The sequence below is a fragment of the Trachemys scripta genome, chromosome 10 (genome assembly GCF_013100865.1).
Source record: "Trachemys scripta elegans isolate TJP31775 chromosome 10, CAS_Tse_1.0, whole genome shotgun sequence".
NCBI classification, from domain to species: Eukaryota; Metazoa; Chordata; order Testudines; family Emydidae; genus Trachemys; species Trachemys scripta.
Window position 1 is genome coordinate 4,957,376 of NC_048307.1, and position 13,108 is coordinate 4,970,483.

Consider the following 13,108-nt stretch of genomic DNA (forward strand, 5'->3'; position numbering starts at 1 on the left):
TCTAGGCTATATTTCCCTAGTTTGTTTATGAGATGGTCACATGAGACAGCATCAAAAGCCTTACTAAAGTCAAGGTATATCACATCTACTGCTTTCCTCCCTCTCAGAAGGCTTGTCACCCTATCAAAATAGGTTATTAGGTTGATGTGATGTGATTTGTTCTTGACAAAACCATGTTGACAGCTACTTATCACCTTATTAACTTCTAGATGCTTACAAATTGATTGTTTGATTATTTGCTCCATTTTCTTTCTGGGTACTGAAGTTAAGCTGAATGGTCTAGAATATATAGGTGGAGCTTCTTGAACCTCTCTCTATAAGGCATGTTTTCTCATTGTTTAATCATTCTCTTGGCTCTTTGAACACTCCCCACTGTATCAACATCCTTCTTGAACTGTGTACACTAGAACCGGGCACAGTATTACAGCAGCAGTTGCACCAGTGCCAAACATAGAGATAAAATAACTGGTCTACTCCCACTTGGAAGTCTCCTGTTTATGCATCCGAGGATTGCATTAGCTATTACGGCAACAGCGTCACACTGGGAGCTCACGTTCAGCTGATTACTCATCACCCCTCCCCCCAAATCTTTTTCTGAGTCACCGTTTCCCAGTATACAGTCCTCCCTTTGTTCCTAGATGTACCCATTTACATTCATATTGTTTGCTTGTGCCCAGTTTACCGAGCGATCCAGGTCGCTCTGTATCAGTGACCTGTCTTCTTCATTGTTTAACACTCCCCCAATTTTTGTGTCATCTGCAAACTTTTTGCAGTCTAAACAGAGAAGATAAAGGCTAGGAGAGGAAACAGAGGCACAGCGAGGAAAAGCTACTAGCCGAAGTTCACACAATAGGTCAGTAGCAGAGATGGGAATAGAAGTGAGGTCTCCTGATGGCCCGTCTAGTGCCCTATCCACTGGACTTTCTCTTGTCCCATGTGAAGTATCCCAGTGAAGATGGTACAGACTCCGAACAGCAGTCTCAGAATGTTCATGCGGATCCAGAAAGAGCAAAAATAAGTGTTCGCAAAAAGCTTTGCATCTTTAGCAGGCCCCTGAAGAGTTCAAAAGACTCAACGCTCATTTGTGAGCACAGACTAAACTAACTCAGGCTTCTTCTGCGTACTCAGGGGCTCAATCCGGACATTTTGCACCAGGCTATTTTTACAGGGCAACAGTACAGGACTGAGCAGAGACGGGGCTGAATTATTGGCCTCCGCTTTATTTTTATTCTTGGCAGAGCCGATCTGCAGCAGTGTGCCTCAGCACGTCAAGTCTGGCACCTGCGTACAATAAATCCGTAACGATGTTGAAAAGTTAACCGTCGATGTCGTTTTATTTCTGTTTTAGATTTGGATTTCTCTGTACCGTAAAGGCAAGAAACAAGGTTTTTACCTTGGAATCCATTGACTCCCCTTTTGAGATTTCATCTTGAATACAAAGCAGCCCACATGGTGGAGCGGACACCCGGTATTATCACCTGATAATATCTGCATGCCAGCTAAGATGGTCAAAATAAGGCGCCCTGCATACATGTGCCGGGTTAGTACACTACTCTTGGGTCTGAAAAAGCTAAAAGTTCTGACGTCAAATCCTGACCGAAGCTGAAACGAAAAGCAGGCCTCCTAGCCTGATCTTAATCTCCCTTTCTGCCCAGCAGAGAATGGGGGTGCAGTTTGCTAGTCTGCTTAAGCCAGCCCCCAGGACTGGAGCAGTCTGGATAAGGCTGGAGGCTCATTGGCAGGAAGAATGCGGGCCCAGCACGGCAACAGCGGAGGATGCTGCAGCTGCGGATTGAGGAGCACCGACGCAGGTGTGTGAGGACCAGGACTGCAGTGGCAGGGGCCTCTGCAGGTCAGAGCTGAGCTGCACCAGCAGGGCCGTGCTGGGGAAAGAAGTGAGCAGCTTGCACGGTATCTGCTCATCGTGTGCCTGGGTCACATTCATACCGATTTCCCACCTGAATCTCCAATATATAAAATATTAGTTACGTTAGAACTTGGCTGTGTAATTAAATCTGTGGAAACGAGCACATGACGTGTGGTCATGGGAACACGGCCAGAGATGAGGGCTCTTGGGACGCTGCTCTGGATCCCACTGCAGCGCAAACGCCTGTCGCGACAGCGCTGTCAAGCGACGATGGTCACAAACGCTGCATACAAAATCATGCGGCTCTATATGAACACTCCATCCATGCCGCTCAGCTGTAGTTACTGAGCTTTGGGAAGTCTGACACAGGCTCTCCCAGAGTCGGAATCACACGGCCCCAAAGCTTTGATGCCACAACGATCTCTTTGAGAGTTAAAGTGTATCGTCCTGGAGTTTTAGGGTTTAAATTGCAATCAATCAAGGGATCAGAATGGCCCTTTTCAATCTCTTTCCCGGCATCAGGGAATCAGCGGCACTTATGGACACGGACACACACGAGACGTAGCCAGCTGTAGCGGGACATGCATGCCAAGCTGTGGAAGAGAGTCTTCCAGCAGAGGCACCTGGCCCCTTGGCAGGCACTGCGCGCAGCTGCGTTAATGGCCCGAGAGCTGCTTCTGAGCCTGCCATGAGGATAAATTGCTGACGGGGGTTGGCCTCGCTGCTCTTAAATCTTGGGTGACATTTTCTCTTGACTCACCTTTGGTCCTGGGCAAATGGGCTCTGGGCACTATTATCTGACTGCGAATATCTCTGTGTGCAGCTGCTTGCAAGAACTACACCCACAGCTGTAAACCTCAAAGCCTTTTTCTTGGCAATTTAGTGTTTAATAATGACAAGTAATGATTTTTCTAATGGGAACCAGCTAGCATTCATCTCTCACTCGTCACTTGCTTTTTAAACCGAGGTCTGTTTACACTAAGAAGTTTCTGACAAATAAGGTTGTCTGACTTATTGGGGAGTGTCGTGTTCTGAGGTGCAATTCACGCCAGTGAGAGGTTGTGTCACTGCTTATCCTCTAACCCTGGTGCCTTAAAACATTCAGCTAATGTAGCTCCCTTCTGGACGCTCCCAGCCAGCATCCAAACATACACTAGGTGTCTGCGTTTTGAGCAACTCTGACTCCAGCAGTTTGCTTGTTACACCTCAACCACACACTGGTCTCCACCCTCTTTGGTTACTCCTAGCCAAGTGACCCCAACACCTCCCCAAAGTCCAAAGTTTTCCCCAAACCATCTGCCCTGAAATGTCCTGGAACAATCAGAGGAGTAATAATGTCCATTGCCTCTTTAAAGAGAAGAAAGCTTGTGGTTTTAACTGGAGACAATCATCACGTCAAGGCAAACACAGTACGGGGTTGATTTAGACTAAAAATAAAAGAAGTTTGTTTAATCAAAAAGAGAGGTTTTAAGGGAGCTCAGGTATAAGGGACAAAGATAGAAATGATTACAAGCAACTAAAATTGAAAAACACTTTCTAGTGACCAAGACTTTACAAAACTATGTCTTGGTTTAAGGTAAGGGCTGGTCTACACTGGGGGGGTGGGGATCAATCTAAGATACGCAACTTCAGCTATGAGAATAGCGTAGCTGAAGTCAACATATCTTAGATCGACTTACCTCCCTTCCTCACGGCGCGGGATCGATGGCTGCGGCTCCCGTCGACTCTGCTTCTGCCTCTCGCGCTGGTGGAGTTCCGGAGTCGACAGGGAGCGCGTTCCGGGATCGATTTATAGCATCTAGACGAGACGCGATAAATCGATCCCCGATAGATCGATTGCTACCCGCCGATCCGGCGGGTAGTGAAGACCTACCCTAAGATTCTTACCACACTTCCTTGCATGAAGATGGCTGACCGCTCCCTTTGTCAAAATCTCCCACAAATCCAAAGGGTTTGGTTCCTTTGTTGGCTTAGGTGAGAGATCACTTGGGGTTCTTTGCCTGTCTCTTTCATGGTTCACTGAACTTTTGAAACGTATCTTTCTCAAAGACCAATGTCCCTGCTGTCGGGAAAGAGGCCATGGAGTCTGACGGAGGAGTTCCATGCTGGTTTCTTCCCCTCTGGGGCTTTCTACAATGCAAACGGATCTGTCCCCGTAGCCACTGATATGCCAATGAATGGCCATCTGTCTGTGATTGCCATTTCACCTGGATCGAGGTGTTGGCCTTTCCTCTGTCTGGAAAAAGCCTGTTTACCCAGTCTCTAGACTTGTCTGGTTCAAACACATTTTAGTCCCATATTTCTTTCACATTTGCAGTCCTTTGGGCGTTTACCATATATACACCACACAGGAACGGTAATGATCCGTGTGTTATTGGCTTTCTAACGATAACTCACACGACACCTACTAGGTACAGATTATGTCATAAGTGAATTGGGGTACACTGAACTGGTCAGCCAGCTGAAACTCACTACCTGATACCAGTGAACCCTTGCCCTCTGGCACTGGGATGCCCTCAGGCTCCCGGGGATTATATCATTAACTAGGAATCCAGCCAGAGAGTGAAATAAGAGGCTGCTTTAGTTAAAGGGACACTTGTCAAGGTGGATGGGCCCAAAATTTACTCCCTTTACTCCAGAAAACACACCCAAGACAATAAAAATACACACCCAACGGAAAAAAAAAAGGCAACAACAACATCATCTGCAGTTACAAGGCTGAAGCATTCTTAAAATCTTAGCTCTCTGGTTGGTTGGATCAGACCAATGGGGTTTCATGAAGATGGTAGGTGTGTAGCACAGGTCTTCACTCTTCCTACCTGGTTCAAGTTCTCTGAGCCTGCAGGGCAGGCTGGTGTCTAGCACATACAATTCCCATCAATTTCAACTTCCCTGCCTTGCTCACCCGAACAATGCCACGACGAGGAAGGGTTGGTGCTGTATCTATGCATGCAGTGCATTTGCAAGAAACAATCAGGGACAGGACCTAAGTTTGCTGTCTGGTCCCCCAGCCCAGCCTCTGGGTTTCAAGCCTGATACAGCCCCTGGTTTCAGAAGGGAAGAAACCTCTCAATTATGGTGGGGTGGATATTTTGAAAGAAAAAGAAAAACATTTTTTAGTGGGAGGGGTGAGAGGAGGGTAAAATCTGGGACCAGCCAACACTGTCAGTTTCTCTTTAAATGCAGTGTATATATCACAACAAATATTTGAACAACAGAGGAGGAAAGTGAGCATATTACATCTCTATATTTACAAGAGTCACTGCGTATGTTTCATTCATGTTCAGACAGATCTGCAGAATTGCTTTCGCCCAGTAGGTCGCCCCCGGGTATCCTATGTATTGCAAATGATAAATGCACGATACAGCATAACCGGACTGTAATTCTGTCATCGAGTCACGCCCCGTGAGTGTAGTCCTCAGTTCTGTTGGGATCACACACTCCTTACCATCTCCCTAGCAGGATTGGCAACGATGGAAGCCTCTTCCCTAAACCTTTTCATTACAGCGTGAAATAGTCCGAAGAATAATTCGCTCAGTTTTGGGAGGGGGACTCCCGACAAAGCAATATTCTCCAGGCCAGTTGGAATCTGGAAAAATACACTTACTTAGCCTAGCCACCATGACTCCAATAACAATTATAAAATGTCCAATAAAACTTGCATGTAATGTCAATTCAAATCTTGAAAAACAGAATTAAGTGGTATATCAACATTAAACTTTATGGCTTCCTTTGCAGAGCAGAAGTATTGTCAATAAAAGTCATTCGGAATGAAGGAAAGGGGCAGTAAATATTAAATAAACAGGTTTTTGTTGAAATGCTATAAAGGCTCCAGGGCTGCTTATTACACTGAGACCCTTTTCCCCTTGCAGACGCCCCTTGTGATAGAAATAGGTCAGTAATTGCAAACTATCAATAAAGTGCCAGCTAAACGGCAGGTAGATGGCCCCACTTACATTATGTCATTACCAGCCTTTATTGTACGTACCTTTCTTTTTCAGATCCCAGTGGCTCCCCCTTTTCAATTTTGTAGCATACAAATGGTTGCATTGCCCATTAGGGGGTCATCTGAGAAGTTGCTAGCCCGTTTTCTGGCTCTGTCAAGAAGGCTGAATTTAGAATGGTTGTCTCCAGGTTTGGCTCTGGCTGTAGAGTGGGCAGCATTCGTTTTCTTTGCTATGATGCTCAGCATTACTTTTACATGTAAGAGGACGCCAAATATACAGTAAGCCAGAGGCAGCAAAGGGATAATGCAGAGATATTTGTGCATCTTTTTTGGTTCCTGGGGGATGGCTGGGAGGAGGGATTTGAATGACAAAACGTTTTTTTCCTCAAAGCAGTGCAAAACATTGAAATCTTGGCAGCAAAACTTCAAAACCAGACAAAATTGACTTGGTTTAGGGTTTTGTTATAAATGCAAAACTCAGTGCAGGTTCGAATGTGGGCCCGTAATTGAATGAACTTGTGGTTTTGCAGCAAATCCAAGCACACGGCTCACCACTCTGCATATGGTTCCAGTCCAAAGCTGGGGGCAGCCCAGCTGTTACAACTGAACAAATGCATGCATCCCAACTGAACAAAATGATCACACGCCCCTGCAACATGAAGCTGCTACTCCAGCTCCTATCAACTGCCCAGTGGTTGAATTTTAACAAGCCACTCTAGCACTAATGATTGAATATCAATACTTAGGAGAACTGACATGAGAGATTTCTAGCACCATCCATTACTTAAGAAGAGCTGGTTTTCTATCAATACTCTGTATTAAGAGCTACTTAGTAAACCTTTAGTGTTTAACCACAATAGGAAAATGGACCGTACTTATCTGAAAATTTCATCTTTTCAAGCAATAAGGTCCATAGATCTATTACATTTTTTCCTTGGACTGTAAATTACGAAGAGCGGAGTAGAATGGCACCTATGCACCAAAGCACATGATACTGATTTCTCAGCAAGCATTATACTGCTCAGGTACTGAAGTAATAGGCACCCTAGAAATGCCATAGCTATGTAGATTGATTCTGAAATTATTCTTTCTAGCATACTGAAGAATATACTGCAGCAGCCACAGAATATCGTATTTAACCACATAAATCTGGCTGAGGCTACCGTAACATACTAAGGTTAAAAACAAGAGAGGGAATTCCGAACAGTTGCCTAGAGTTGCTCTATATTTGCACAATACATGTGACAGGATATCACTCAAATAATAAACACCACCTGGATAAAAGGCATGAGAGACAGCTAACAATCTTTTCATCCTCCTAGAGTTATCAGCATTGTCATCTTTATAACAATCACGCTTCAACAGGAATATTGACTAGTTCTGTATGGGGGCCCTGCTGGGTAAACAGTGCAGAGTGAAATGTACCTGGGCATTAAGTTCTTACAGTCAAAGGCTCCGATGTGGATAGAATTTATTTTTTAAAGTGGGATCTTGGATTGTTCCAGTATAGAGCCAATCAAATGGTAAACAAATCCATTTCTAAACCACTATACTACATCCCGGTCTTGGCTCCCATTTGCAGGTGATTGTAGCATAGAAGAGAGACTTCGTAAAGCATCACATGTAATAATCCTAGCACCACAAGGTGCGTAAAGAGAGCAAACAGGCCACATGTGCTGTGGTACCTAGATGTGACGGAATGTGATTGGGAAGGCAGGGATATTTCATCATGAACTCAAAATTCCCTTGCTTTCATGTCAGTCTTTTAAAATCCAATCAGCATTTTTGTGGTTTACCCAGACAGTTTATAAGTGGTTCTCCAGTTTATACATCACATGTATTTGCAAAAGCACCATCAGCTACGGTATATGAGCTTCCCAACGCTGAAGAGACATTGAACAGAGAGTATTTAAACAAAAACTGAAAGTTACACCCGAGAATCAGAATGGCTGGTGTTTAATTGAAAAGCATTTGAGGGAAAAGATTCAGATGTGAATGAGTAAAGGAACAGTCTATGATTTTCAGTTTTTTGAATTTTTCATGGATTGTCTTATTACATTAAACATTTTTATTTTCAAAATAAAGTGCTCAAACTTGACATTACAAAAAAATGAAACAAACATTTTGAATGATGACGAACAGGCTAAATTTTTCCATTAACATTTGTCAATATTCTTCAAAGAATAGAAAATTTTGAAAAAAAAATTAAATGTTTTCATAAAAAAAATTATTTTTGATAAATAGCGCAATTTCATTCAACTCTACCACCTCCATCAATTGGAGTCATGGCCTAGTCAGCATTTCATTTTAATTCCTTTGCCAATCTTGTCCTCTCTGCCCATAAGATTGCTAATTGGTACAAGTGTGATGTAGATAAATCTGTACAGCAGGGATCGGCAACCTTTGGCATGCGGCCTGTCAGGGAAATCCGCTGGTGGGCCAGGATGGTTTGTTTACCTACCGCGACTGCGGTGTTCGGCCAATCGCAGCTCCCTCAGCCCGCGCCGCTTCTCTCGGCCCCCATTGGCCTGGAACGGTGAACCGCAGCCAGTGGGAGCTGTGATTGGCCGAACCTGCGGACGCTGCAGGTAAACAAACCGTCCCGGCCCGCCAGCGGATTTCCCTTACGGACAACGTGCCAAAGGTTGCCGATCCCTGCCCTACAGATTTATCTACATCACACTTGTACCAATTAGCAATTTTACGGGCAGAGAGGACAACATTGGCTGTAGTGAATGCACTGACATCAGACACTCTGCCAGCAGCTCACCAAAGAGCTGTCAACCAATGATTCTGAATAACCATCAACCTGGGCTGGATTCAAACTAGTAACCTAACCTGAATCATCCAATTCCCCTGCCATTTTTGTTCGTATATTTCCCTAGATCTTGTACAGTCACGCTGCAACACATATAAAAATAGGGGGAGGCTTTCAGAGTCTTTCAAATGCCCCCAGCCACCACTCACTCAGCCATGACACTAATAAGGCAAAAACAGGAAAGCCTCACCTGGAAGAGAATCTGTAAAATGCCGTGAATGATGCACATGCGACGTCCCATGAAGATAAAAAACGGCACCACCAGCTCGATGAAGTGATTGCATAACGTCTCAAACTGGTGAAACCACCATGGTGACCGGTGCATGTAATAGGCTAGTGGGTTGGGTACTGGCTGGGTCTGAAAGAGTAAAGAAGAGGTGTCATGTGGCAACAAGTCCCCTCCACATCTACTACCATTACTAAGAGCCTGTTAATCATACTTTGTTGAAACTTTCTATTGCAAAACGACCTCCTTCCCCCCATCCCCCCAAATGAAATTTTTTGAAGACCATTTCCCTTTCAGTCCAAATTTTGCATTTTCTTGTTGTAAAACCAAAAACTGGGGAGGAAAAAAAATCAAAACAAGTGGTAAGTATCATAAAAGAGGTGAAACAGCTAGAGGAACAAAGGGAAAGGTCACGCAACCCAGGAAGTCACAGAACCAGGAAGGGAAAGGAACTCAGGTCTTCTGATTCAAAGAGGCGGGCTCTATTTCAATAGTGTTTACAATCTAACTAAATGCTTCCAAATGCGGGGTGTCAGTTTAAGATGCTAGTGTTTGCACCAAATTATTCATATATCAACCTGATTTTTTTCTTTGACATCGGGGAGTTTTCTACCCAGTGCAATAAACCTGCTTATCCTACCACCCAGGCTAAAACGAACTCATGTCTGTTAATAACCACCTCCGATAAAAATGCAACAGAGTTAACAATTCACCTTAACATGTCTAACAAAAGCTCAAATTTATTACCATTGTTTTAAAATCCTGACAGCAAACACAATAGCTGAAAATCACTGTTTTAATTGAAGTAGACAGAACACATCTTTAAATTATTTGTAGCAAAATCAAAAATACAAACAATCCAGGGAAAATATTGTACTGTACATGGCAATGGAGTCTGCGCCCACTGCCAAATCCCACAACCATTGTAATTCCCTATTAGCAAAGCTGGAATTAATAAAGCTGTTGCTTTATCTGGGTTTGAGGCTGTTGTAACCCCCCCAGGACAAGAGACCGCATCCTTCCTTCCTTTGACACCGGGACAGGATGGAGCAATCGGAGGGGTCAAGGAACGCTGCCAAGTCCAGTACAACAAGGGGGCAGAGGGTCATGGTGTTCATACATCCTGGTTCAGCAAGATGATCGGTTTGAAATGCCATTGGGGGCCCTTCGACCCGCTCCCCCCCACTTGGGAGCTGTTTTAAATTAATCTGGATGTTTGGTTCTTCACAAGCAATCCTCAGTACTTCAGAGAGATTCATCAAGGGTTTTTTTCCACCTTGCCTCCAAAACTGCTAGGCAATACATTTCCCTTTAGAAAGGACAGACTTGAGAGAGAGAGAGAGAGAGAGAGAGAGAGAGAGAGAGAGAGAGAGGAGACGTTAAACCAAAACCAAACTGGATAAAGTGTTAATTTTTCAGGGTGTAATTTTATCCAGCAAAACCGGGGAATGGACAAGTGGGTTGAAGGCCTGCAAATAATAATCTGAAATTAAAAGCGACAAAGGTAGGTAAAGGTGGCACACACCCTCATCCCTCTTCCTCCCCGATAAATGGGTCTTGCCATTTTATCTTGCGGTTGGCGTGCTGTGAAGACGTGCATAGATCTCTTCACTCGCTGTACTGCCTCACTTTCTGCAAGGACCAGAAGTGTAAATACCTAGATCCTTGAGAAAGGCAGCCAGCGTGGGGCGCATCAAACTCAGGCGTTGAGAAACTTGTTCTCAAGGGATTGCCAGACCAAAGAGGTTCTGTGCATCCGCTTCTGCGCAGAGACGTAGCCTAGTCTCTGAAGCGCCCCCTTCTGGAGGGGAAGGAAAAGCACCTGGGAGAAGTGTCCCATGCAAAGCCACGCCCATCCGAGAGCTTGTCTACATTACGGAGCGTTTGCTGGTATAGTTCTGCCAGCACCGCCACGTTAGCTCTCTGGACGGCGTTAGCTATGCCAACGAAAGCACTCTGCTGTTGGTACAGTTGTGCCTGAGTTTTTCACACTCCCAGCTGATATAGCTAAGCTTGCAAAACTTTGTAGTGTAGACCCAGTCTAATGTAGACCCAAAACTTTGTAATGTACAGTCACAGCCTACAGCAGCGGTTCTCAACCAGGGCTACGCGTACCCTTGGGGGTACCCAGAGATCTTCCAGGGGGTACATCAACTCATCTAGAGATTTGCTGAGTTTTACAACAGGCTGCATAAAAAGCACTAGCGAAGTCAGTACAAATTAAAGTTTCATATAGACAACGACTTGTTTATACGGCACTATAGACTATACACTGAAATGCAAGTACAATAATTATAGTCCCATTGATTTATTTTATAATGAGATGGTAACAATGAGAAAGTCAGCAATTGTTCATTAATAGAGTGCTGGGACACTTCTGTATTTTTATGTATGGTTTTGTAAGCAAGTCGTTTTTAACTTGGGGGTACGCAAGAAAAATCAGACTCCTGAACAGGGTACAGTAGTCCAGAAAGGTTGAGAGCCACCGACTTAAAGAGACATTTGTACATCGGTTTGGGGACAGCCCAGACTCCATGGATGGATTTTCTGATATTTATCCCAACTCCTGATCACACTAAGTGGTGAGCGGCCATTTTCGTTACCAATAATCCTCCTCCCAAAGTAGAAACAAGAGAAAAAGGGAACAGATGCAGCTTAGCAATTTGTCATGGGGTCAGTAATGCAGCTCATGTTAGCCCAGTACTTTTTCCTTCCTGTTTTCAATATCTATACACAGATGTTGGTAGATGAGAGGCTGTGCGATAGGCGAGATGAGTCAAATAAGTCCCCGACCCAAGGGACCTACATTCTAATGCACCAGCAGCAGCACCACAAAGAATACATGGCTCCTTGGAGGATTTGTTGATGGAGGGAAAGAAGTGTTTTTGATGGGAAACGGTTTTAGGCATATGGAGCCTATCAAGACATTATCAATAATGTAACCTTCCTCTCCAACACTGTAGCCACCTCTCAAAACCATAAATCTTGTGTAACTAAAACATGGTAAGTAATAGGAAAGTGTGTGTGTGTGTGTGTGTGTGTGTCTGTGTGTGTGTGTAAGAGAGAGACAGAGAGAGATTAGTTAAAAGATAGGTGAGGAGAAGAGAGGGAGCAAAAGAAGAGAAAAGCCCAGAGGAGCACATTGTGTGTGTGTGTTCCTTCGCAATGCATTCCATATGGTTGTGCAAAAAGGGTGTAGTGCTATGCAGCTTTTCCAGTGAGAAACGAGTGTTTACTCAGGAAAGGGTGTTGAGGCAAAAGTCGCGTTCCAGAACAAGTCAGAGTCAGAGCAACCCGACACACAGGCACCTGCGTCGCCGGGAAATTTCTCTCTGTTTTCCTTGAGTGTTCAAGTCAACAGCTGCCAACTGGAGCTTGGGGTGGCTTCCCCCTCCGCCTCCTTCACCTCCCGCCAACCATTCCACCTGTGGAATACCCACTGGTATAGTTGAGGTTGGGGGAAGGTACATGGAGCATATGCTGGCATTTAAGAGGAAAACCTGCAAAACTGCGTAATTCTGGCATGCTGAGTGCTTTCCGAGAGCAATTGTTTCCTATGTAAACATCTCTGCTTTGTGATGAAGAGGCATCAGTGTCAAAACCATGGGAAGAGGGAAATATTCCATCCTCTTTCTAAGGGGGTTTAGTCTGGGGGTGTTATTAAACCTTCAGCTCCACTTCTTTGCTGATTCATAACCTCATGCATCCTAGAAAGCTTCCAAGAAACAGTTCTACTGAGAGAATTGAGCAAGAGAGAGTGATTGTGATCCACTTCAGGATCTGCAGCAGCCCTGTATGAACTGAATTAACCAGCTGCAAGACAAACTCATAACTGAAATGGAGAGGAAACCTTGGCAAAGCAGTCTTAGAATAAGCTGCAGTGTTGGATGATCCCATAAAATGGTTTTACTTTTTAAATATAAAACTGTTTGCAACAGCATGGTTGCATGTGTCAACCCACCACACACAATAATAAACCTACAGCCCTGCCTTGCACCTCCACCAGTAAGAAAAAACACCACACATGTGTTTTGAAATAAGACTGGGGAGAATTCATTCCATAATTCATGGGACAGATTTGTGACGAGTGATTCTCAAGTGATATTTGGAGGGGGCTGCTCGCTGTGATAAATAAATTCTAAGTTCCAGTTAATGCACGTTTTCTGGCTTGTATCTACCAGGGTTGGTAACAACTTCTAAAAATATGCACAATAAACTGTTTTTTCTCCCTAAGGGGTCTAGAGTTTAATT

At 44.4% G+C, this 13,108-nt stretch overlaps 1 protein-coding gene across 1 annotated transcript in view; it reads right to left on the minus strand.

The window, feature by feature from the left end:
* Positions 1-13,108, minus strand: part of LMF1 (lipase maturation factor 1) — a 308,607-nt gene that overhangs the window by 60,867 nt on the left and 234,632 nt on the right. Inside the window, exon 6 of the mRNA XM_034783537.1 lies at positions 8,822-8,989. Within this exon, the coding sequence (XP_034639428.1) occupies positions 8,822-8,989 (168 nt within the window). The remainder of the gene's footprint in view (positions 1-8,821; positions 8,990-13,108) is intronic.